At 43.5% G+C, this 23581-nt stretch overlaps 1 protein-coding gene across 1 annotated transcript in view; it reads right to left on the bottom strand.

Moving 5' to 3' along the window:
- Positions 1 to 23581, bottom strand: part of MYO1E (myosin IE) — a 214139-nt gene that overhangs the window by 67011 nt on the left and 123547 nt on the right. The window contains exons 7-16 of the mRNA XM_047075040.1: positions 23331 to 23462; positions 21227 to 21361; positions 19690 to 19822; positions 13384 to 13580; positions 10469 to 10549; positions 10074 to 10160; positions 7405 to 7491; positions 6265 to 6432; positions 5190 to 5275; positions 2685 to 2766 (exon numbers count right to left, since the gene is read on the bottom strand). Coding sequence (XP_046930996.1) covers positions 2685 to 2766; positions 5190 to 5275; positions 6265 to 6432; positions 7405 to 7491; positions 10074 to 10160; positions 10469 to 10549; positions 13384 to 13580; positions 19690 to 19822; positions 21227 to 21361; positions 23331 to 23462 — 1188 coding nt within the window. The remainder of the gene's footprint in view (positions 1 to 2684; positions 2767 to 5189; positions 5276 to 6264; positions 6433 to 7404; positions 7492 to 10073; positions 10161 to 10468; positions 10550 to 13383; positions 13581 to 19689; positions 19823 to 21226; positions 21362 to 23330; positions 23463 to 23581) is intronic.

The raw sequence follows: 23581 nt of genomic DNA, 5'->3' as shown, positions 1-23581 counted from the left end.
ACACACAGAACCCGAAGCAGGCTCCAGGCTCTGAGCGGTCAGCACAGAGCCCGACACGGCGCTTGAACTCACAGACTGCGAGATCAGGACCAGAGCTGAAGTTGGCCGCTTAACCGACTGAGCCACCCAGGCACCCATAGATCTCTTTAAATGTGTGCACTTTAGGGATATCATGAAGATGATACTGAATGTCTACAAAATGCTGTGGATATGGAAGGTGTAAGAGATTGGCCATGGCTATGCAGTTCTAAGAGGTGTTTTAGAGGGGATTACAAAGCACGGAGAATTTTACTCCTGCGTGGAGGTAGGACAGGAACATCAGACAGAGACATGGACAACATAATCCACAAAGCAGAGTACCACTTGGGGTGAGGACATGGACAGTGTTATCATCTTACTTAAGCTGGCTGACTTGAGATGGACCTCCCCAGACAATAGCAATCTTTGCAGTCCTTGCAATCCTGAATACTTTGAGTATACCCAGAAGGTGGCAATTTTGAGCATTCAACGAGACCAGAATATGAAGCCAAGTCCTCCAAGGAGGAGAAAAATGCCCCTACCTCCACCCTCTGTTTTTTAGGGAATAAGATCAACTGAGAATCCAGACCACTTGGAAGTGAGTCATTGTAACCTTGATGATCTGGGCCCCTTGGATCTGAATGTGACAGTCTTGTGACTAGATTTTCCAGCCCAGAGCTAATCCTTATCCAGGACCTTGAAGTGAAGGCATGAGTCAGAAGCTTCACACAGACATTGCTAGCTGGGGCCTCATAAGAATGGCATCTGCTCTCTGCCTTCCATTCTCTGCTCCAGTGAACTCAATGCAGAGATCGTCCAGGGCTACTAAATGTCTCTGGTACTTTGAACATGACTGTCCCTAGTCTGAGAGGACTCCATCCTTTAGTTCAAAACCCAGCTTGCACCTGACATCCTTCTCTAAACCGGAAGTCTTCTCTTGACTAGAATCTTCTCATTATGCTGTGAGGTTTTAAAAATCATTTCCTTTATTCCAGGCAGTGTTCTTGCCCTCAGGGGCTGGGGATGCAGGCTTCCATACAAGAAACACTCAGGAAAGAAAGCCAACAACCAGAACTGACAACAACCATCGTTTCCATCAGGCTGGGGTTGTTGAGGGCACTGTGAGAAGGATGAGCAGGATTTGGATACACAGAGCCAGGGAGGAGGCATAAACAGGCACATCTAGGAGTTCACTAAGAATGAAGCAGAGATGAATAAGCACAGGGCATAAGGAGGGCACTGAAGGAGCAGTGTAGCCGATCAGATACATTTTGTGCTTATGATGTTTCAGGTAGTGTACTAAATGCCTTAGATAGATTACTGAATTTAATATCACAACCCCACCTTGACATAGGTACAAAGATCCCCATCTTACAGATAAAGCAAATGATGCACTGAGAGTTTAGGTAATTTGCTGGCAAACACAAGCTAGTAAAAGCCAGAGCTGGGATTTCAACACAGGCAATGGACCCCCCCCCCCAGAGCCCTGCTGTTCATCATTTGATGATCCTATTGATTATTTAACTGATGGTGGTATTTAACTGATACTTAAAAAAAAATTTTTTTTAATGTTTATTTATTATTGACAGACAGGGAGAGACACAGCATGAGCATGGGAGGGGCAGAGAGAGGAGGAGACACAGAATCCGAAGCAGGCTCCAGGCTCTGAGCTGTCAGCACAGAGCCCAATATGGGGCTCAAACCCACAAATCGCGAGATCATGACCTGAGCTGAAGTCGGACACTTAACCGACTGAGCCACCCAGATGCCCCACATTCACATAACTTTTATTACAGCATTCTAATTTTTAAAAAAATAGTTTAGTGACTTTCTCAAAGAATGACATGATTAAGTGTGTTTGACACAACCTTTAAATTCAGAGTGTAATTAGGGACAATGAATTTCATCATACAAAGGCTCAGATGATACAGTGCACTCTCCACAGGGGCTCCCCCAAAACACCTTAAGAACTCCTGATGTTAAGACACCACGGGGTCAGATATGCCTGTAATTTGCAGAAGGAGGGGCCTGCAAGATCCATTGAGGGCATAAGTTGCCCCCATAATACCCAGCAGAATTTCAGGTACGTGAAGTTCCATAATTGGCAAGTATTGGGGTCCAGTCTGGAAAACAGTCATCGAAATACAGAATTTGGGGGACGCCTGGGTGGCTCAGTCAGTTAAGTGTCCGACTTTGCTCAGGTCATGACCTTGCAGCCCGGCCCGTGAGTTTGAGCCCTACTCTGGGCTCTGTGCTGAAAGCTCAGAACCTGGAACCTGATTCGGATTCTGTGCTTCCTGTCTCTCTGCCCCTCCCCTGCTCAGGCTCTGTCTCTCTCTCAAGAATAAATAAACATTAAAAAAAAAAAATCCAGAATGTGGCTCTCAATCATAAAATCTTCTCTGATAGTTTAATGTGTATTCTTCCAGATTCTGTTTAAAGCCACTTCCTCTTAGAAAGTAGCTGATTAGCATCTGCTGACTATGAAGCTATGGGGTACTTAATATCCATCACTTTTTTTCAAGCAGCAACATTACTTCTGCACATCTTCTGTGACCATTCTGTTATATCTCACTGACCTCATCCTGGCCCAAGGGTGCAGTTTCTGACTCCTAGAAATCCCTGCCTCTTATAGGAATCTATAAACTTCCCCAAATAGAACAAACCTTTATTTTGCTTCCGGCAGTAGTTGGGCGCCCTTTCTTGTCAGCTTGCAGATTTTCCGGAAATAAAGACTTTATAAAAGGTCTGAAAAAGGAGAAAGAGAAGGGGTTAGCAATCAGTGGGTACCTCGGGGGGACAAAAGCCTGCTTCTGTAGAGGATGGGGAAGAGGGCTGTCCGGAAGCACATAACCTTGGATCCAGAAAGACCATCTGACTCAAAGCACGAGCCATCAAGGTGTGACCCGGGAAATAAGCAGTGAACAGAAGAAACGGAGAAAGAATTCTAAGATAGAAGCATCTTAGTGTCTAAGCCTGAAAAATTAAATTAAAAACTCTGCATTTTGAGTTTGCCTGCTCACTAGAACAGAGGTACACCTTGGCAAGAGGACACACAGAGAGGACTGGTACCGATTTACCGAGTTAACTGAGATAGACCAGGGCTCAGGAAAGTGTACGAATTTTTGGGGTCCAGTGCAGATTTTGCTTTTTTTTTTTTTTTAATTTGTATTTATTTTTGCAAGCGAGAGCGACAGAGCATGAGCAGGGCAGGGGCAGAGAGAGAGAGAGAGAGAGAGAGAGAGAGAGAGAGAGAGAGGAGACACAGAATCCGAAGCAGGCTCCAGGCTCTGAGCTGTCAACACAGAGCCCGACACGGGCCTTGAACTCACGCACCACAAGATCATGACCTGAGCCAAAGTCAGACGCTTAACTAACTGAGCCACCCAGGGGCCCCACACATTCTGCTTTGATTGAAAGCAGGGTTTCTCCATCTCGGCGCTATTGATACCAGGATTCAGGACTGGATAATTCTTTCTTGGGGCGGGGAGGGTTAGGCTGCCCTACGCAATGTAGGACGTTTTGCAGCATCAGTGACCTTTGCCTACTAGATGCCATTAGTACGCTGCACCTCCCCCCTGCCCCTGCAAAAAACCTTGAAAAACTTATTTTAAGTAGGAGTAATTTTATGTGGAGTGATAGGAACTCACCAATTCTTTGCCAGTTGAATATATTTTCATTAGTCCGTCTAATCGAGCTGCCTTTGTTCAAATACCTGCCTCACCAGGACACAGGGCAGGAACAATGTCACCTCATTGCCCCTGGTGTCTAGAACACAGCCTGGTACACAGCAGGTGCTCAATCAGTATGTGGTGAAGGACCGAATAAAGTCACCCATGTAAACCAGCAATCTGACACCAAGTTCAATTCCTCCTAAATGGCTTTTGGGCTGTCTCGAATTTTCTAGGAAGTCTCCCAACAATCTACTTTTAACTTGATCAGACATGCTTATAGATTTTTGAAGCCAGTGTGTTTAATAAACAATAGACTGTGTCTATAGGACAGGAGTTTTACATGGAAGCGTCAATAGCTCTCAAAGTTGTCATAAATTTTAATAATTAAAAAAAAAATCTGAAAGCATGTCTGCACCTGACGGTCATAAAACCCACAAGGCAGAACTTGTGGCTTACCTGACTTTTTAACAGGAGCAAATTGATTTTATGTGTTTTCAAATGAAAACAAATTCAGAATCTCCAAAGTTGGGGGCTTCAGGGAACTCCAGCATGGAGAGATCATGGGGAAATGAGGGCCAGGGTATGGGCGTGGGGGGAAGAGAACTAACTGGAGAAGAACAACTTCCGGCCAAAGCCTGAAAAGCATGCTTGGTTTTCTTAGGAAATGAGCAGACTTGGGGCTGTTAACTAAGGAAGTTAACCTTGATATTACAACAGTTCAAGTAACAGGAACTAAAAGGGCAGCTATTATTTGGAGGTCACTCTAAAAGTTGTAAAAGCTGGAAGACTGCGCAATATTGTGCTTGCCTGGCTTATATGGGCCTGACCATGTAAATTATTCTTTATATCCGTTACCTAAGGTCTTGGGAAACTTTGCAGGGAAGAGGAGAGGGAAGGACATAGCAGGGCTGGTCCTGGGAGCTCCTGAACGTCATAAGGGAAATGGAGGCTCCTACTACTCCTACCCCTATAGTTTAGACAGGGTCTCTGGAGTTAAATCTCTGAGGCAATCGCTTTTGAGCTGCCCCTCCCTAGTTTCTTAAACCATTTCCCAAGTGCTTCAGGGACACGTTATCTCACATCCTGCAAAGCCATTAGCCATTCAAAAAATTGAGTGACCATGGAAAATTCTTGGGATGATATTCTAAGGGCAAAGTATCAGAGAACCAGAATGTTCCCTTCTTAGACAGTCAGAAATGGCCATCCCAACCCAACCCCAGGATAGCCACCTCTCCCTGATAATACTACTGAAAATGACAAAGCTAGGGGCCCTGAAGGCATGCACACAGCACATGGAATTGGGAGGCAGAAAGTGTTAGGGGTACATGGGATTGGAGAGGAAAAGTTATTTTGAAAAACCAAATTGTCCAATGATTACTCAGACCCAAGAGCTGAAAGGAACAAAGTGCTGACCACTAACTGCCACAAGCTTTTTCTTAAATATTGAAAATTTTATCAAACGTACATCCCATGTCAGGTAAGGTAAAACACACTTACAGCTCACTGCTCTGCATAAGCTCGATCAGATCCATAAACAGCACGTCACGGTTCCTTTCACAAAAGCCATCCATGTCATAAGATACCTGGCCAAGAACAGAAAGAAATCTAATTTTATCCTGTAAGTATTTCATTGAACAAAAAAATCCAAGTTGGCATGGCTATTCTTACCAGAGTGTGAATATTTCCAGATGTACAATTGGGATTTCATCATGAACTGTCACATTAAGGCTGTGCATGTTTTATTTAACTTGTTAGCTGACTTAGGTGGTGATGGTCTGTGGATGCTGATGGATGTAATCCGCTGCCTACATGGCTCAGATGATCTATGACCAGGACGTCAGCTACCACGATCACATAGCCCTTCTTCAGTGAAGCCATGGGAGTATCTAAGTAATAAACTGAATTCTTTCCCTAAATTTTCACTACAACAGAATAAAATAAAACTCCTTTTGCTCATTAATCCATTGCAATGGAGCACGTCATCTGAGTGCAATTTTTTTCTACAAATGGTGTCACAATTAGATCAATTCGGCCAAAAACTCATGCTCAGGGACCCTGGTGAACAAGAAATTAGATGGGTGAAAGGTGAGACCAGTGGATTTTCCATAGGACTAGAAGACTCTAAATATCATGACCTCAAATTGCTTTGTATCACCGGCACCTAGACAAAGCCTGGTAACCAGCAGGCACCTGATAACCATGCGTCTTATGAGAACAAACATCAAAAGCAAGCCTTATTTACAGATAAGGGATACAGGCTTGTGACTGAAGCAAGAGGCAAGACAAAAATCCATTCCTTCAGCAGGGTGATTCACGATTTAAAAACATGCAGTAGTGTATACAATCCTTTGTAGTGCCTCTGCACATACTTCATATGTCCCATGCTGTTGAATGAATGAATGAATGAATGCTGAGTGAATAAAATACAGTGAAGCAGGTGAAACTCTAGGGATATTGTTATCAGTTGGCTCATGAGAAAACAGATCACAGACCCAAAGGCTTAAAACATTAAGGTAGGTGTTGGAAAGGGTAACTTCTCCTTTCCCATGGGACCCTGGCTCTCTGGACATACCTTCCCAGCATAATGGTGAATAATGAAGCCTTGGTTCCAGCTGTTGAAGTGCTCGTGATTCCCAATCTGCATCTGAAGTTTCTGCAGCAGGGTCTGGTCCGCCCCCTCCCCCACCGCGTGCATCGTGGCACACACGTCGTCCAGGATGCTCATGATCCCAGGAGGGTTCTGGTGGTACCAAGAAGACAAAGTCCCAATTCAGTGACTGTTTAAAGCCCCAGTTCTGTGGCTTATGGGGTCTTTTCTTAAGCAAGGAAATAGTTCCCTAGACTCAAGATACCATCTTGAAAATCAGTCTTACCCTCTGAGCAAAAATGCCATTAATAATCCCAAATAGGAGTTGCCACTTAGATCTAATGATGGAGGAAAGTCCATGTAAAAAAAAAAAAAAAATTGCTTAACTTCCCAAAGTTCTATTCAGAGTCATACACAGATCACTATCTGCTGACTCCTATTTGTACTAAGTTGATTTTCAAAACCCAAAAGAAAAATGAAAACATTTTCCTTTGACCTTAATTCATTTCTTAATATTCACTTTCAGCCTGTTACCCACAGAGGCATGGTTGACACAGTTACAGGCTGTACACATTCTATGTGTGACTTTTTTTTCACACAGCACTGGTTTATAAACAGTCTTCATGTTTTACACAGTCTTCATACTTAATATTTTAATGGCTATATTTTGCTGCTCTGCTATGCTATAGTTTATTCAACGACTAAATTGTCTTCGGATGTTTTTACGGTTTCCCGTTTTGGACTTTTATAAAAACCAAACCAAAACAAAACAGTACTGAGGAGATCTCTGCCTACATCTCTGTTGTTTTCTCTTGGTGAAGATGTATAAATGGTCAGAAGGCAGGGCCAATTTTATGTCTCTTCATACCCTATGCCATCCACGTTAGTTCTCAATGTCTCCTCTCAGAAGTCAGTAATAACTTCCAATTGTAAATTGACATTCTATTCATATATACATGTTGGTATTACTACACATAAGTCTATACACAAAATTGATGTAATTGTAAACATTCTCTGCAAATCAGAGTTGTCACTTGCCCCATCCTAAAACAATGACACAGAGAACAAAAACCTACTTGACGTAAACCTGTGTGCAGTGAAGGGACACAGCAGACTGATACTTACAACTTTGTTCTCTATGAGGTCACACACGATTTTGTTATTAAAGTACTCAATGGGTGTCCATCTTATTCCCTCCTGAACATACTCTTCCTGAGGGACAGAAAGCGAGAATTTACATTACTACCCAGTGAAGGCTAGTTGGAGGTCAACCCAGATGACTATCAAAGGCACACAGGTCACCATGAAAGAGAAATTTGAATGCCCTTCAACATACAATGGGAATTTTCTTTATTTTTCTAAGAGGGATAGAAAAGGGACATTTCATTGCTTGGTAATTTTTTTTTTTTTTTTTTTTTAAGTAAACTCCATGCCTAACACAGGGGTCTACCTCACGACCCAGAGATCAAGGGTCACATGCTCTACTGACTGAGCCAGGCAGGTGCCCTATGCTTAGTAATTTTTATATTTAGTTTGAACCATATGACATTTATTACCACACTATTGTTTTTGATATACAAACAATAGCAATTTAATATGGCTTAACCCATAGGTCAAGTTACAAAATTATCTCTTTGAATTTAACCTACGAACAGCAGTACAGATTAGTCCTTAGATACTCAAGGGCTCGTCCCTCACTTAAGCCTGCTGCTCACTTAACTTGATGAGCACCACCCCATTCTCCTGGTTTCCCTCCTTCTTCACCAGTCTTGCTTTGTTAGCTTCTTTCCAGATCTTCATATGATGGGGAGACCCTGGGCTCCATCTTTCAGCCCTTCCTCTATTCTCAACCCTGCTTCTCCAGAGGATTTTAATCAATCCCACGGTTTTAAATAGCACCTGGAGGCTAATGACCCCCAAATTTATTTCTCTGGTCTAGACCTCCCCACCGAGTTCCAGGGTCATGACATTTATATTAGAGTCTGTGTTCAGATGTGTCACAAGCCTTACAAATGTAACTTGTTCAGTGGAGTTTTGATTCTGCATTTCCCCACCATTGCCAACCGTTCTCTTAGTCTTACTCTTCAGTTATATAGCCTCACCATTGGCCCTATTATTCAAGCAACAAGGGTAGAAATCAAGAAATCATCTTGAATTCCTCTTTCCTTCTTAGCTCATTGCTAATTATTTTGAGCACGTGACATTGACTCTTCTTCTAAAATACATATCGAATTGGACCACCTCTCACTGTTCTACCACCTCTACTGCTATCATCATCTACACCCCCATCATTTCTTTCCCAGTCTCTTAACTGGTTTTTAAACTTTCACTCCTTTTTTCCCCCCAATGTTTATTTTTGAGAGAGAGAGAAACAGAGAGACACAGCCTGAGCAGGGGTGGGGCAGAGACAGAGGGAGACACAGAATCCAAAGCAGGATCCAGCCTCTGAGCTGTCAGCGCAGAGCCCGATGAGGGGCTCGAACTCACAAACCATGAGATCATAGTTGGACACAACCAACTGAGTCACCCAGGCGCCCCTCAACTTCCACTCCTGTTTGCCTTCCCCTCATCTCACTCTAGAAGTCTATAGAGCCTAAGTAATCTTTTCAAAAACACAAAGCAGACCAGGTCACTCTCTGCTCAAAACTCCCCCAGGGTTTCCCGTCATACTTACTATAAAATCTGAAGCTTCCACCGCGCCCTACAACATTCCTGTATGATCTAGCCTCTGCCTACTTCATCCGGTCTCAGCCCTACCACGCCTTGCCCTGGCTGTTCTGCTCTAGCCGCTCTGACGTGGTGGAAGGCTACAACACCAGGGCAGGGGTTTATGTGGAAACCACTGGTCGCTTCCATGACTTAATGTCCCCCCAAACAACCATTCATATGTGCAGCAGGTTGCATGTGTCCCCCGAGATTTCATGTCCGCCTAAAACTTCAAAATGCGAGGTTTGGAAATAGGATCTTTGCGACATAATTAGCTAAGGATCTTGAAAATGAAATCGTTCTGGAGTTAGGGTGGTCCCTTACTCCAGTGATGGGTGTCTTTACAAGAGAAAGGAGAGGGAGATTTGGGCGAAGAGGGACACAGAGAGGGAAAGAGCATGTGAAGGGAGAGGCAGAGACTGGAGTTGCTGACATAGGACAGAGACACCAGGAGCCACAGAAGCTGGAAGAGGCAAGGAAGGAGTCTGGTCCTAGTGACCCTCTGGTTTCAGACTCAAGCTTTCTGAACTATGAGAGAAGTGATGTCTGTTGTTTTAAGCCACTCTGTTGACGGTACTTGGTTACAGCTATCCTAGAAATCCAGAACAACATGGTATCCAGATTAAAAGCGAATCTGCACAGAACTTTGAGGAGAAACTATAAGTAAGACATGTTACTTCACATTAGAATGAAAAACACCAGCTTTGTCTGTATTTAAGGAAGATTGGGAGTCGAGCGGATCTGAGAAAATCAAGTTTTTCCTTTGGAACACAGTCCATGCCATAGACAATTGGGGTTGGAACTGGGTTTCCATTTTCCACTCGGTCAATGAGTCAGAGTAGTAAAAGCAGCCAGTAAGAAGTCCAATTTCACAACATCATTTGCTTAAAGGAGAAAGAAACTGTAGCAGATGGTGTTTACAATTCATAGACTAAAATGTCACAATGGCATATGGTTTTTCTGTCTGACTTTATTAAGTACGTTTCCTAATACAAGGCTAAAAGTTGAATTTAGTAAGAAAAGAGAGACATTTATACCTTTTAAACGAAACAAGTTAGAAATCAGATGAAACAAGAGCAACTGCTTACCTGTTCTGCCTTTAATGTCAGTTCAATAAAAATCTGCTGTAATTTTTCATTAACAAAATTGATACAAAACTGCTCAAAGCCATTTTTCTAGAAAAAAAAAAAAAGGTTACTTGCATGTAATTGTTACTGCAAAATCATTATGAAGTCATTTCTTAAGTGATTTAGTGAAATGTTTCAGTGTGAAAAGTCTTAACAGAAATGTTGGAGGCATCAGTAGACAGCAACATAGTTTATATTTAGGGGAAACTAATTCAGTCAAGGTACATGAAGAACGTACAGAGGCAAAAATGAACTGCAGTGGGTTTTTTTTTCCCCCCATTACCTAGAATTCTTTATTTCAAGCCAGATGAAATGCATCACCCTCCCGGGGCCCTAGATATTCAAAATGGTCTTACCTGGAATATTTCAAAGCCATAGATGTCCAGGACACCAATGTTGTATTCTTCATGGTCCTTCTCCATTGCTTTGTTGATGGACTACGAGAAAGTAACCAGCATGGCAATTAACTTTTCTTTCCTATTAGAAAGGGACATGCATGCGGGAAAGGAAAGCAAGACTGTACACAGCAAATTCTACTGCCTGCTGGAAACAGGATGGCAAGATGAGAGGTGATTTGCAGCTTAAAAAAAGAGTCTTGGTGCAAGGTCAAGTACTCTGGGAAACCACCAGGATGCAAAAAAGCTACTGTTGCTTAATGATGAAAGCCATTAACTTCTGGCACTTAGTTTTTCTCAGGAAGTCTAGAGAACTGGAAGAAAATGTCATCTTGGATGATTAAAGTCAAACCTATTTCATATAAAAAACCAATAAGACAACATCCATAAATATGTTGATCCTGTTCAGGAGCCATTTAATGCTTCCGTAACACAGCATGGGGGGGGGAGGGGGGATATCAAGGCAGAGACAATCTCTGTTCCCAGGAGCTTATAGAGAGGGTGAGCCAGCTACAGATAATAATGCCAGTAATTATTATTAAAGTGATAATAATAAAAGGAGCCTCTGTGTATTTACCATTCACCCATGGCAGGCTTTGCTCAGTGCTTTCCATGTGTTTCCATTAATTCTTGCTACAATTTTCCCAACAATGGCGATAACATTAGAATCCCTAAGACTGCCATGGGCTAAAGGCAGGGTCTAGGGGTCTAGGCCTAGTGTTCTGCATCACTGTGAGAAGGGATGCGCAAGCCAATGGCTAGACTTAACAAGAGAGGGTGGGTGCAGGTTCTAGGGGCTTGGGGAGGGCTGCAGGGCAGGGAGGAGCACAGGAGAAAGGTTCCTGGAGGTGGTGAACACCTGGATGAATATGGAAGCACCAGAAGTGTTTTCCAGGCCAAAAAAATGATGTGGCATCTTTTGTGAGCTAATGGGTAATGACACACAACACTTAGCCCAGTGCCTGGCACATGGTCAATGCCCAGTAAATGTCCGCTCTAATTACATGGGGCATCCGTCTGCTTTCACCACACAAAACATAAAGGGCAGGCAAAAAGGAAATAAGGTGGTAAGTCTAGCACTGGAAGGCACACTGAATAAAGAGACAAGAGATGTGGGTTCTATGGTCAATTCTGCACCACTCTCTTGCTGAATGGCCTTGGGCAGATGCACTAGTACTTAGGCTTAAGATTCCCTTGTCAATAAAATGAGGAGTCTGGACAAGTAAAAAGCATGACTAATGTTTAGTATGACCCTGATCTTCTACAAGAAGTACACAGAATAATTACCCTATCCTGCCCTGCCCTACTCAACCCTAACCACACCTAACCACACTTTAAGCCATATAGATGGTGGCTGGATTCAAACACAAACTGTTTGGATCTAATGGGCATATTGTTGTTCTTTGACCAGGGTCCCCCTAGGGTTCTTTCTAGCTTTAATATATAAAAGACAGAGAAGCAGAATATAGCTAGAACACTGTCAAATCACTTGGGTATAGTTCCTAGATTTATCACTTAATAGTAGCGTGACTTTGGGGAAGTTCCTTAGCGTCTCTGTGTCCAAGTTATCTGTAAAATAGGATAATAACACCCCAGTCACATGGTTGCTGTAAGAATGACGTGAGTTATTTTTTCTAAAATACTTAGAATGGCATCTGGCACATAGTAAGGGCTACGTAAGTGTTTGCTATTACTATTCTACCATTTAAAATTTTTTTTTTCAACGTTTATTTATTTTTGGGACAGAGAGAGACAGAGCATGAACGGGGGAGGGTCAGAGAGAGAGGGAGACACAGAATCGGAAACAGGCTCCAGGCTCTGAGCCATCAGCCCAGAGCCTGACGCGGGGCTCGAACTCACGGACCGCGAGATCGTGACCTGGCTGAAGTCGGACGCTTAACCGACTGCGCCACCCAGGCGCCCCTATTCTACCATTTAGAGGCTATGGTGATTAAGAGACTGTCACTGGCAGTTCTATACTTCTGAAAGACTAATTTTCAGAATCTGTGATAGATAGATAGATAGATAGATAGATAGATAGATAGATAGATAGAAGTATATGTGATTATGCCATTATAAAAACAGCCTGTGATAGTTCTAAAATATATCTAAAGTCTTTGACATGTTTCCCTTCAAAAGGTAGAACCTAATTCTCCTCCCCTTAACTGTGGGCTGTACTTAGTGACTTGCTTCTAATGAGTAGAGTACGGCAGGGTGTCAATATTTCAGTCCAAGGTTACAAATTAAAAGATTTCTGGCTTCTTCCTTATTCTCTCTCTTAGATCACTCATTCTGGGGGAAACCAACTGCCATGTTGTGACAATCTTCAAACATCCCCAAAGAAGGCTCATGTAGCAGGGATGTGAGTCATCTTGCCAACAGCCATAGGAATGTATCATCTTGGAAGTAGATTTTCCAACTCTAGATGGAAGACTAGTAGCTCCAGTCAAGATCTTGACTTTAGCCTCGTCCCTGAATCAGAATCACCAAGCTAAGTCACTTCCTGCAGCAACTGTGACAGAATAAATGCTTATTGTTTTAAGCCACTAATTTTGGGCTGATGTGTAACATAGCAATATTTAACAAATACAGTATTCTAAAGCTTTAGGCTCGAAAGTCAACAAAGTTTCATGACCACGGGTCTCCCCTTTTTCTGTTCTATAGTTCTGGCTTTACTGAGTATTTTGTCCAGAAGAAGCTGTTACCATATTAGCATCTTGCTGGGCAATTCTAGAAGTAAAAGTGGGATTCAGTGATCCCAGGGTAAAAGGATAACAGAGGAGTAAGCATTATAATGGTTATAAGGAATAAGCCAAACATGAAAACAAAGCCCTTAGTGATTTTTATAGCTAAAATGTGAACTTGTGATTACTTACATCTACCAAGAAATCAAAGACCCGGGCGTGCAGGGCCTTCGCAAGTGCATCCCTGGTGTAACAGGCCTGCTCCACGTTGAGGGTCACGTGGATGGACTCCGACTTGCCTCCCCACTTACTATCCATCTGCCGGCTTGTGAGCTTCTCTTTCAACCGGTCCTGGTTTATCCCCAAGAGATATGCAGGAAAAGCCAAAACTATAGAAAACAAAATAAAGCATGATTTCTTTCAGAATTTTAACAATTCACTTCACAAACATGTGCAGGCATTTGTGTGTGTGTGTGTGTGTGTGTGTGTGTGTGTGTGTGTGTGTACATGTGCATGGGTACACATGTGCACATACAAGACACCATCATTGGCCCCCCAAAACTTTCACTCTACTGAAGACTGCTTATCAGCAGTCCCACACACATCCATCCACTTTGTTTTTCTCAATTGTTCTATTACATGAGTCAATTCCTATGATGACTGAAACTTCCAATGGTACAAATCAGTGATCCAAGAAGGATGGCGAACCAATCTCCCCTACTGAGATCCCAGTTAAATGCCTAAAATGGACATCTTTCCAAGCTTGCAGCAAGGCAGCCCGGAAGGAACTAAATCAAGAGACATTTCTTTGGCTCCAAAAATTGTTTTCTTCCTTTCTGGTATGGTGTTTTCATAGCATTATTCCCAAAAATGTTGAAGCACCTGGTATCATGGAACTAACAATTACAAGCAATCAGATATTTACTGAATGCTTACCACATGTAGTGTTACTAGAGAGGACAGAACACAAAATATTAAAAAATCTTGAAGACCCATCTAGTTGAGGCCTGGACACTGTACCAAATTCAGAAGCTTACTAAAAGCTGAATATGTAATACAGGCAGACAATAAAGTCCTAGAGGAATTGAGAACAGGAAGCTGTTACAACTTGCTGGGGTAGTCAAGGAAGATGTGGGATTTGGGTGGGGCCTTAAAGGATGAACAGGACTGGGGCATCTGGGTGGCTCAGTCAGTTAAGCACCTGACTCTTGATTTCAGTTCAGGTCATGACCTCATGGTTCATGGGATCGATCCCTGCATCGGGCTTTGCGCTGACAACACAGAGCCTCCTTAGGATTCTCTCTCTCTTCCTCTCTCTACCCGCTCCCATCTCCCCTTCCCCCCCCAACCCGCCCCCTGGGTCACAAACTCTCTCTCTCAAAATAAATTTTTTTAAAAAAGGATGAACAGGATTTGCACAGAAGCAGAGGAAGAGAGAGACGAGGGGAGGGCAATGGGACATGCACAGGTGTGGAAGCAGTGACTTAGGACACACGGTCAAGGTACAGCAAAGGGCCCAACATTGGCTACAGCTGAAAGTTAAGGTAGGTGATTACAAGGTCAGGGTGAATTCCCACAGGGGAGGTCCTTGAATGGTATATGAAATTTGGCCTGGAGTCAAAGGGGGCCTGGATGGCTTCTTGTGTGTGGGAGGGGGTGGTTTATAAGATTTCTCTGAGAGATGTGTCTGGAGCGAAATGGAGAGCATCGGTGTTATTCATGTCACAGCACACCCATCCCATCCTAAGGACATGTAGTAACATAGTTTTGGTCTTTGAATAGAAGAGCTGAATGGATGGCTTAGTAACTTATTTTAAGCCATGGAACTTGCCAAGAGGAAGGCTCATGATATAAATGGATTTTCTTGATTTCTGCTCAAAACACTGTGATGTGAATAAGTGACACCATGCTGGGTCATGAAAGAATGCTCAGATTTTTTGCAGTATGAATGAAAGATTTACATGGACACAAATCCAAACTCTAAACCTGGGTAGCAGTCTTCTTTTTCTGCATAAAACTGTATCAAAAGTTTCTGATAAAAGGATTTTTGTCAAAGACTTCATGATAATGCTCAAAAATCACAAGCCTCCCAATAAAGGATAATCTGAATTTCACAGATGGTGTTAGAATGAACGGGCTGACATTTTCAGTATATACCTTCCAATGATATTAAGTCAGTGAATGCATTTTGAAGAAGTGTAATGCCAGAACAAGGTATTCATTATCTATGCTAGCGTTCCACAACAGTGCTCTGACTAGTAGAAGGGCTTCCTTTTACAAAGGGCACGTGAACAAGATCAAGTGCACTCATTTGCCAATGGCCATTTCCTTTAGTTTGGTTTTAATGTTAGCACATATGTTTAAGAATCTGGATGTGTCTTGGCAATGCAAGCTGGTGCAGCCACTCTGGAAAATAGTATGGAGGTTCCTCAAAAAACTAAAAATAGAACTACCCTACGACCCAGCAATTGCTCGAATAGGCATTTATTCAGGGGATAAAGGTGTGCTGTTTCGAAGGCACACATGTGCCCCCATGTTTATAGCAGCACTATCAGCAATAGCCAAAGTATGGAAAGAGCCCAGATGTCCATCGACGGATGAATAGATAAAGGAGATATGGTATATATATACAATGGAGTATTACTTGCCAATCAAAAAGAATGAAATCTTGCCATTTCCAACTACGTGGATGGAACTGGAGGACATTATGCTAAGTGAAATTAGTCAGAGAAAGACAAAAATCATATGACTTCACTCATATGATGACTTTAAGAGACAAAACAGATGAACATAAGGGAAGGGAAACAAAAATAATATAAAAACAGGGAGGGGGACAAAACAGAAAATACTCTTAAATATGGAAAACAAACTGAGGGCTACTGGAGGGGTTGTGGGAGAGAGTATGGGCTAAATGGGTAAAGGACACTAAGGAATCTACTCCTGAAATCATTGTTGCACTATATGCTAACTAATTTGGGTATAAATTTTAAAAAATATAAAATAAAATTAAAAAAAAAGGAATCTGGATGTGTCTTCCACTAAAGTGAAACTTACCTTCGCACAGAGCAAGAACATAAGATGTCCATAATAACTCAGACTGGACACGTGCAGTGTTGGTGTGAGAACCAAGAGACATTTACCAAAGTGACATAGAAGAGGACTTTACTAAGGCGAAGCTACAATGTGGGTTATTATCACCATTGCCAGGCAGTTAGGCACATACATGCATCACTTAATAAAGTGGATATTATTAGCAATGGCCCCTCACTGTTTATGGTAACCACACAGTGAATACCTTGATACAATGAATAATTAGCCTCTATTTGTATATTCTGTAAATATGGGCTTTTCCCAAGCCCCTAACCATGCTAAAATAGGGACACAATTCAAATGCTTGGTAAAAATGTTTACGCCCTTATCTCTATGATCTCAACTAAAGAAATACAACAGTAGGGGCTAAGTCCTTGGGTCCTTATCTGAGACTGAAAAAGGGACATGCTAACTTCCATGTCTCCCACTGCTTCTATTAGAAGAAGACAGGAGTGACAGACCACAGGCACTTGAAAAACAAGGCGTGGAATCTGGCCAAGAATCAGAGCCACAAGCTTAGGGAGAGGAAATCTAGTACTTGCTTTGAAAAAAATCCATGTCATGTTTTTCAAATACAAGCTTTTATGGCCTTGTATTTTCTTCAGAGGCCTGCCCTGGTGCTGAAATCACAGGGCTGCTCATATTGACTGCCTTTGGGCTGTGAATTTCCATGAGGGTGTGTGCAGGTGTGGCTGGAGAAGAGTGTCAGTGCAGAAGCTTGGAGGCTGTGGGGAGGGAAGGAGGGTGGAGGCATCGATTAATTTCAAAAAGCTGATAATAACCCCGGTAATGTTCATCAGAGTTATGTAGAACATAAAAGAACCTGCTAGGAAGCAATGTTTCAACGCATTTTGATAATGAAAATAGAGTTCTCTTGTTGCATTAAAGTGTAAAGCAAAGTTCGATTTAATTTTTCTGTTTACATCTAAAGTACAGAGAAGATAAACTAAAAAGATGTAGCAAAACAAAATTCCGTTTTACAAATACAAAAGAAATGGCAAGGTAAATGTGGTCTGTCTTTGGTGGTGAAGTTCTCTGCTCTCTCTTTTTTTCTATCCCAAGTTTTTATTTAAATTCCAGTTAGTTAATATACAGTGTAATATTAGTTTCAGGTGTAGAATTTAGTGATTACTGTGCTTTCTAATCCATTAGTAAAAGGAGCGGGGCTGTCCCTTAGTACTTCAGGTAGTTTTTACATAGTAATTTTTTTCTTTCAACAAAATTCAAAGGTGATTGTCTTTGAAGGAAGACTTGTTTCCAAAAGTATGTCATCTTACTATAGAGGTTATGACAGACACACATGTGCCTAACGTGAGGTTTGTTTGACTTCTCAGCAGTGTAAAGGTCTGACTCAGGAAATTCTATAGCTCCACTGGTCTAAGGTCAGGTTAACAGCAAAATCTGTCATCCCTGATGGCTGTTTTGCTTTATTAGGTAAGGAATCTTACCATTTTTTACTATAATAGCTGCAGAATGTCTGCTTTCTTCTGCTATAAGAACACGGGATAACACTTCCCTCTAAAAATTTATTCCATGAGATAGACTCAAACATGAGTTATTCACTTTAATGTGTTCCTTCAGTACTGTAATAGCATCAGTTCTAAAACCACCTTCACACCCACCAACAGATGCCTGATTCAATAAAAGTATACGTAGCCAAACAACCGAATACTATGCAGCTAAAAAGGAGGAAGCTCCTTAATGGACAGAATAATCTTCAGGATATAATAAGTGAACAAGCAACTGTAGAACATTACGTTTAATGCTCCCATTAATGCACAAAAGTGAGAAGAAGAATGGCCGAGTGCAGTTGCTCTGAAAGGAATACAAGAGACTGGAAACCATGGTCCCCTCAAGAGAAGGGAACAAGTGGATGAGCAGAAGGGTAGGTGAGAGCACTGTGCTGAGGTAATGACTCCTGTGAAGAAAGGTATACCAACTGAGCAGGAAACAAATTATCAGAAGGAGGGCCCAATTCTTTGTTAGATCTCTTCGGTCTCAAGCACAGCCTTTCCTGATCTCTGTCACTCCACCACCTCCAATCAGGGCACATGTCAAGGCAGTTGGTTGCCAATCCTGGGCCTTGCCCAGTTGGCTGAGGAGGCTACTTCCTCCGGACATCAATGTGCAATGAACCACTTTTTGGCTCAAGCATACGGGGGCATGCTTGCTGTGACAGAGTGGTTTTGTTCTCCAGCATAAAGAAGTGATAAAAGAGTGTACTATCCAAGAAAGAGAAATTCAGTCTACTTCCCCAGCAACCACACTGTCAACGTTAAAAGGACAAGTGTTAATGACCCTCCTGGATACATATGCACATTTGTTAAATGTGATGGAAAACATACGTAAGTCTAGAAATATAGTTATTGTTATTAGGTCCTGTTTCTAGACTTTATGCACACCCATATATTTACTGTTTTCTACCCCGCTCCCTTCCCTGGTCAACATGATTCATCTTTCTCTTTATCGGATAGACATCAGAAGTCAGCAGAACTTCCCTCTTTTATCACAAAAGAAAACAAAGATATAAAACAAGGACCTTATTTGGAATGGAAATAGCCTCCCTGCGTTGTCAGCAATGAGTGGGATACTATTTATTGCTAAGCATCTAAATTTATCTCCCTGGAAGAATGCTGAGAAAGGAAGAAATGTCCTCCTGGGTGGCTGACGGCTGTGTGGGTTCTGAGAGCCGCCTGGAGAGCCAGCTGATGCCTCAGAGGCTGAAGTCACCCAACACGGTGCTTGTGGCCAACTGTGGCATGCACAACCAATAACGTGTCTCCGCGGGAGGGACCGACTTCTCAAAGAGTAAACACGATCATTCAGGTCTTCAGGCTTCTGACTACCACAGAGGTGACCATGAAAGATGATCTCAGGAATATCGACACAACAGCCAATGCCCCTGCCCCCTGCTTTTTTCCCCCTGTTTTCAGAATCCAATCTAAGCCAACCCACAGTTGGCTCAATCTGTGAGCTTTCCTTATTGACACATACCTGATCATTTGCTCTTTGGGACCTTTAGGTGGAGGTAGACCCTCAAGGCCAGTTATTAGGAGACAAATCTTTTGGATTATTTAGCTATTAACTCTAATCTTCATTAAAATCTCACTTTAGTTTTAAACCTAGATGCAAAATTCTGCCAGACTCCCCCAAGGGTGATGGTAAACTGAAACGGAAATGATCTCATGGTCTACTGGTGTGGGACATGGTGAGGAGGGCAGGTGCACAGGAGAGGCCCAGACTCTCTTAAGCCCATTTGCTCTGTCTCAGCAGGACACAAGACTCCTCATCTTTTCCCTAAATCCTCGGCTGACACCTTAGCAAAAGGAAAACGGCAGGCAGCTTCTGACGGTAGCTAACTGATTGTTCACCCACATTCAACCGCCGTCCAATGCCGGAGCTACTCACACTCCTCACTCTCCACAGCCGCATAATTGCCAACTTCCTTGAAGCTGATGTTCCCCAGGTGGAGGACCCCTGCCACTATCTGTAGGACCAGCGTCTGCTCCTCGGCGAAGATCCCGATCACGTTCATCGCGTGCTGGAAGAGAAAAGAGAAATGATCCAGATGAGCTGGTCGCCAGCTTTGTAAGCATGTGATAAAGAAGCCAGAGCTGAGATTGAGTTGCGTAGAGTCACACGGGGCTTGGCTGGCAGTGGCAGCTGGAAGGCCTTGTAGGACACCGTCACTGACCGACACACTCACGTGAGAAGTCTGAGTCGCGTTGGAAAGGCAGTTCTGTCTTTAGATCCAGTACGTGATCCCCCGGGGGTAAGGGCAGGAGAGCTCCAGGAGCAAAGATACACACAGGGAGCAGCAGCTATACCCCACAGTCACCAACCTGTCCTTGTCTCCTGTGGAGCCCTTGATGCCACCCGCCTCTCTCCAAGGGCACCAATGTCCCCTTTCCAGCTACTCCAAGGAGACCTTGGAGACCTTTCGCCTCACCAGGAGGGCTGAGCATAGACTGTACTTGCGAAAGGATCTTGATTATAAATCTCCAGCAAATCAAATAAAAGCGTTGTTAGAAAAGTTTTGTTTCTCAGGTTTGTTAAATTAAGTAAAAACAGCCAAAATGCCGAGACTTATTTATCGGAGTCCTAAGAGAACAATACGCTAGGACCAATGCAGGCCTCTCATCTGCACTTCTTCTCCCAGCTCCTTTGAGGTCATCTGGCCCCTTGATGCTGTCTTCATTCCTGCACCTGCCTGAGCAGCCTGCCCCCTCCAAACAGCTCCCCTCCAACTGCACCCCGACTTGCCCTGTTGGGGTCCCCTTCTTGCGCCTGGGTCTGGGCTGAGGGATGGGCCTGGCAGAAAGCTGACTCAAAAGGCAGAGGTGGTGTGGTTCTTTGAGGTTCTTTTGGGTGAACACCCCAGCTCCAGAAAGTTCTAGATTGACTTATTAACTTGTTTCCCTGAAGATGTGACCCCTCGATGATGTAGCTAATTTCATACTTCGTATCACAACATGCACCCAGAGTGAAGGACATGGAGTTAGAGGGTCGCCCTCTGACCGTTCAGTGCAGGGGTGAAGGGAGAGCACTGGACCAGCCCCTGAAGGTGTTGGAAAAGATCAGAAGGGTGGTCTTTGCTTCACCTGTCTGAGGAAACAGCTCAGCAACTGCATAAGCTCTAGGCAAACAGGGATGGTAAATCTATTACCTGCAACAGTGCTTACCAATTCATCAGAGCACCTGCCGGGGGAGGGGAATGAGGAATTCACATTTTTTATCCATTTCAACTTATTAAGTGGTCCTCTGGCACCTGGGCACATGGCTATCGAATGGTGCTTAAGCATGTTTAAGGAAATGCAATGCTTACGGCAGAATGAGGTGGAAATTCCATGCTGCTCTTTGCTTGGTTCACCCTCCCTGCCCTTTCTAGCACAGGCAACACTGGGTCCAGAGAGTCCATCCTGCCTGGCCCCGTGCCAGCACTTACCAGCGTTTCCTGAAATTCCCGCTTGTCGTCAATGTCATCCACCTGGTAGGACCCAGAGAGGTTCAGGTAGCAGTAGTAGTCCATGCTGGTGATGCCGAGGCTGTGTTTCTGATCTTCAGAGGCGCCCTCGATGAGCTGGAGCAAGAGGAAGCAGGGCGGGGTGGGGGGGGGTGGGATGTAGTGTGGCCCACCACCCAGAGGCACCAGAGGCAGCACTCCCGAGCCCAGGTAGTGTGCACTTTCTGACCCCGCCTTCTAAAATGATGGGTTTCAGGATAGCTGCTCCCCTTGCAGTAGCCCCAGATCATCTCTGCAAGTTCTAATTCTCAACTCTGGTAAGACCCGCAAAAGCTGAGAATTTCCCCTGTCCAATAAAGAGAACCACAGTGCGGCGCTCGCGAGACCCTCAGAAGAGTGGAAGAGAAGCCAGATTGTAATTATTTCGTTCCTACTCAACTTGCTTATGGCTTTATAAAGTGCGGCGGCCCCTCTATGCTTCTCTCTGCAGGACGCAGAGAAAACAGCAGCCCCGGGTCCCGCTCCCTGCCATTCTGAAACCTCCTAACCAGTGCGCTGTCCCACAGCTTTCTGTTCCATCTCTGACCCTTGCCTTAGGTCTGAGCAAGACCCTCTTAAAGGGCTCCCATCCGTGGTGTGCTAGAAAAATATTCAATAATCAACTCTAGGGGAGAAAAATGGATGTGTAGTGTTTGCCGAATGTCATGGTGTGAATACTACCACGACTGATTTCAAACTCCCAAGAAAATACCACTGAAGGAGGAAGTGGGGGGAGAGGCACACGGCCCGTGCAAGCTGACTCCAGCAACTGCCAGCTCCAACCCTGCAGGATTTAGAGATAGCCCAGCCACACTTCTGCATCTTGGTCAGGTTCTTCGACATGTCCTCTCAGCTCCACAACCGGAGACGATGGAACCTCACGTCCATTACAGATAACTTCTAGGTCACCCATAACATCAGGGTCCCTTAGCTTTCCTCCGTCTCCTCAAAAGAGCTTTGTGTCACCCCCTTCCTAGTTTTCCCCTTCTGTTTCTCTCCCCCATTCACACCACACTGCCCTTCATTTGCATCTTCACCCGCCCCCCCCCCCCCGTTTTCAAGTCTCTCCCATCTACAGACACGTGCTGCTCTTTGCCGTAAGCCTTTCCTTGCCTCTGAACTTCTGCAAGTCGCAGAATCTACTTCCTCATCACGCGCCAGCCACCTGGAAGAATGAAGTGCCATCATCTGAGACAGCTGTCGAATTGAAAAGACTGTGTTTGAGCTCCCAACACAGTTTAACTTCCTTCTAATCCAGCGATCTTCAAATGATAACAAAGTAAAACTAACACAAAAAAGAGCCGCAGGTCTTTCTTCGAAGAAATTCTGAGCTGGACCCCCAATGTATATGCTAATATATAAGCCCATACATAAAGAAATTGTTTTGGGTATCATTATATTTCTTAAATACTTAAAAACATTTTTTTTTTTAAAGTAGTTGAATCTGAGGATTCCTGAAACCTTGGGACACAATCTAAAAGCACCCTGCACACTGCTTTAGCACCAGACTCTGTGGCTGTTCTGGCCACCCAAGTCAAAACTTCGTGACCTGGGATTAAAGATCCTTAGTCTTTCCTCTGACAGCTCCCCTCCGGGAGACTTCCACCCTTGCCACCTACCTGGTTGAGGCCCGGCCATCACCTCCACAGTTTTGTTCGGGCCACCTGACTTGCCCAAGCAGCCTCCCCACCACGTTCCCCTATGTGCCCTCAATAACTCTCCTTAGCATCTCAGCCATAGCTCCCCGCGTGAATTCCTGTCTGGCAAAGAACCCATCACTCCTACTTTTGTTTTGAAGTGATATTAACACTGTCTTGAATATTTAACTTTTGGGAAATTTTTGTCATCTCTCCTCAAGAACTTACTCTCTTTGCGGGTAGGGACATTCTCATAATTTTTTGCACATTGACTTATACATACTATAGTAATAAATACTCCTTGGCTTGACAGACTAGATTGTCTAAACCTGAGATCTGAGAGAAAAAAAAAATCTTTTTAATGTGCAGAAGGAATAAGGAAATAGGAAAGAAAAAATATAAAGGAAAACCTGGTAAAATATGTGAAAACTCCTCTCTCCAGGATTCCTCATCACCACCCTGGATTTTTCCAGAAGGAAGTTGGAGATCTTCCCACCATCTGGTTCCCCACCTGGACTGAACTGGATTTCAAAGTATTTTCCCTGTAAGAAAGTTGGGGATTTCCTTCAATGGTTGGTGAACAGAAACATGATGTTCCAAATAGGCTTTCAATACAGTATATAATTCAAGGAAATTCATTAATGAAAGATACATTCTGAAT

Source organism: Lynx rufus, unplaced genomic scaffold (genome assembly GCF_022079265.1).
Source record: "Lynx rufus isolate CCGP_SWC_20201006 ecotype Redwood Valley unplaced genomic scaffold, mLynRuf1.p SCAF_13, whole genome shotgun sequence".
Lineage (NCBI taxonomy): Eukaryota > Metazoa > Chordata > Mammalia > Carnivora > Felidae > Lynx > Lynx rufus.
This window is presented reverse-complemented; position numbering and strand designations above follow the sequence as displayed.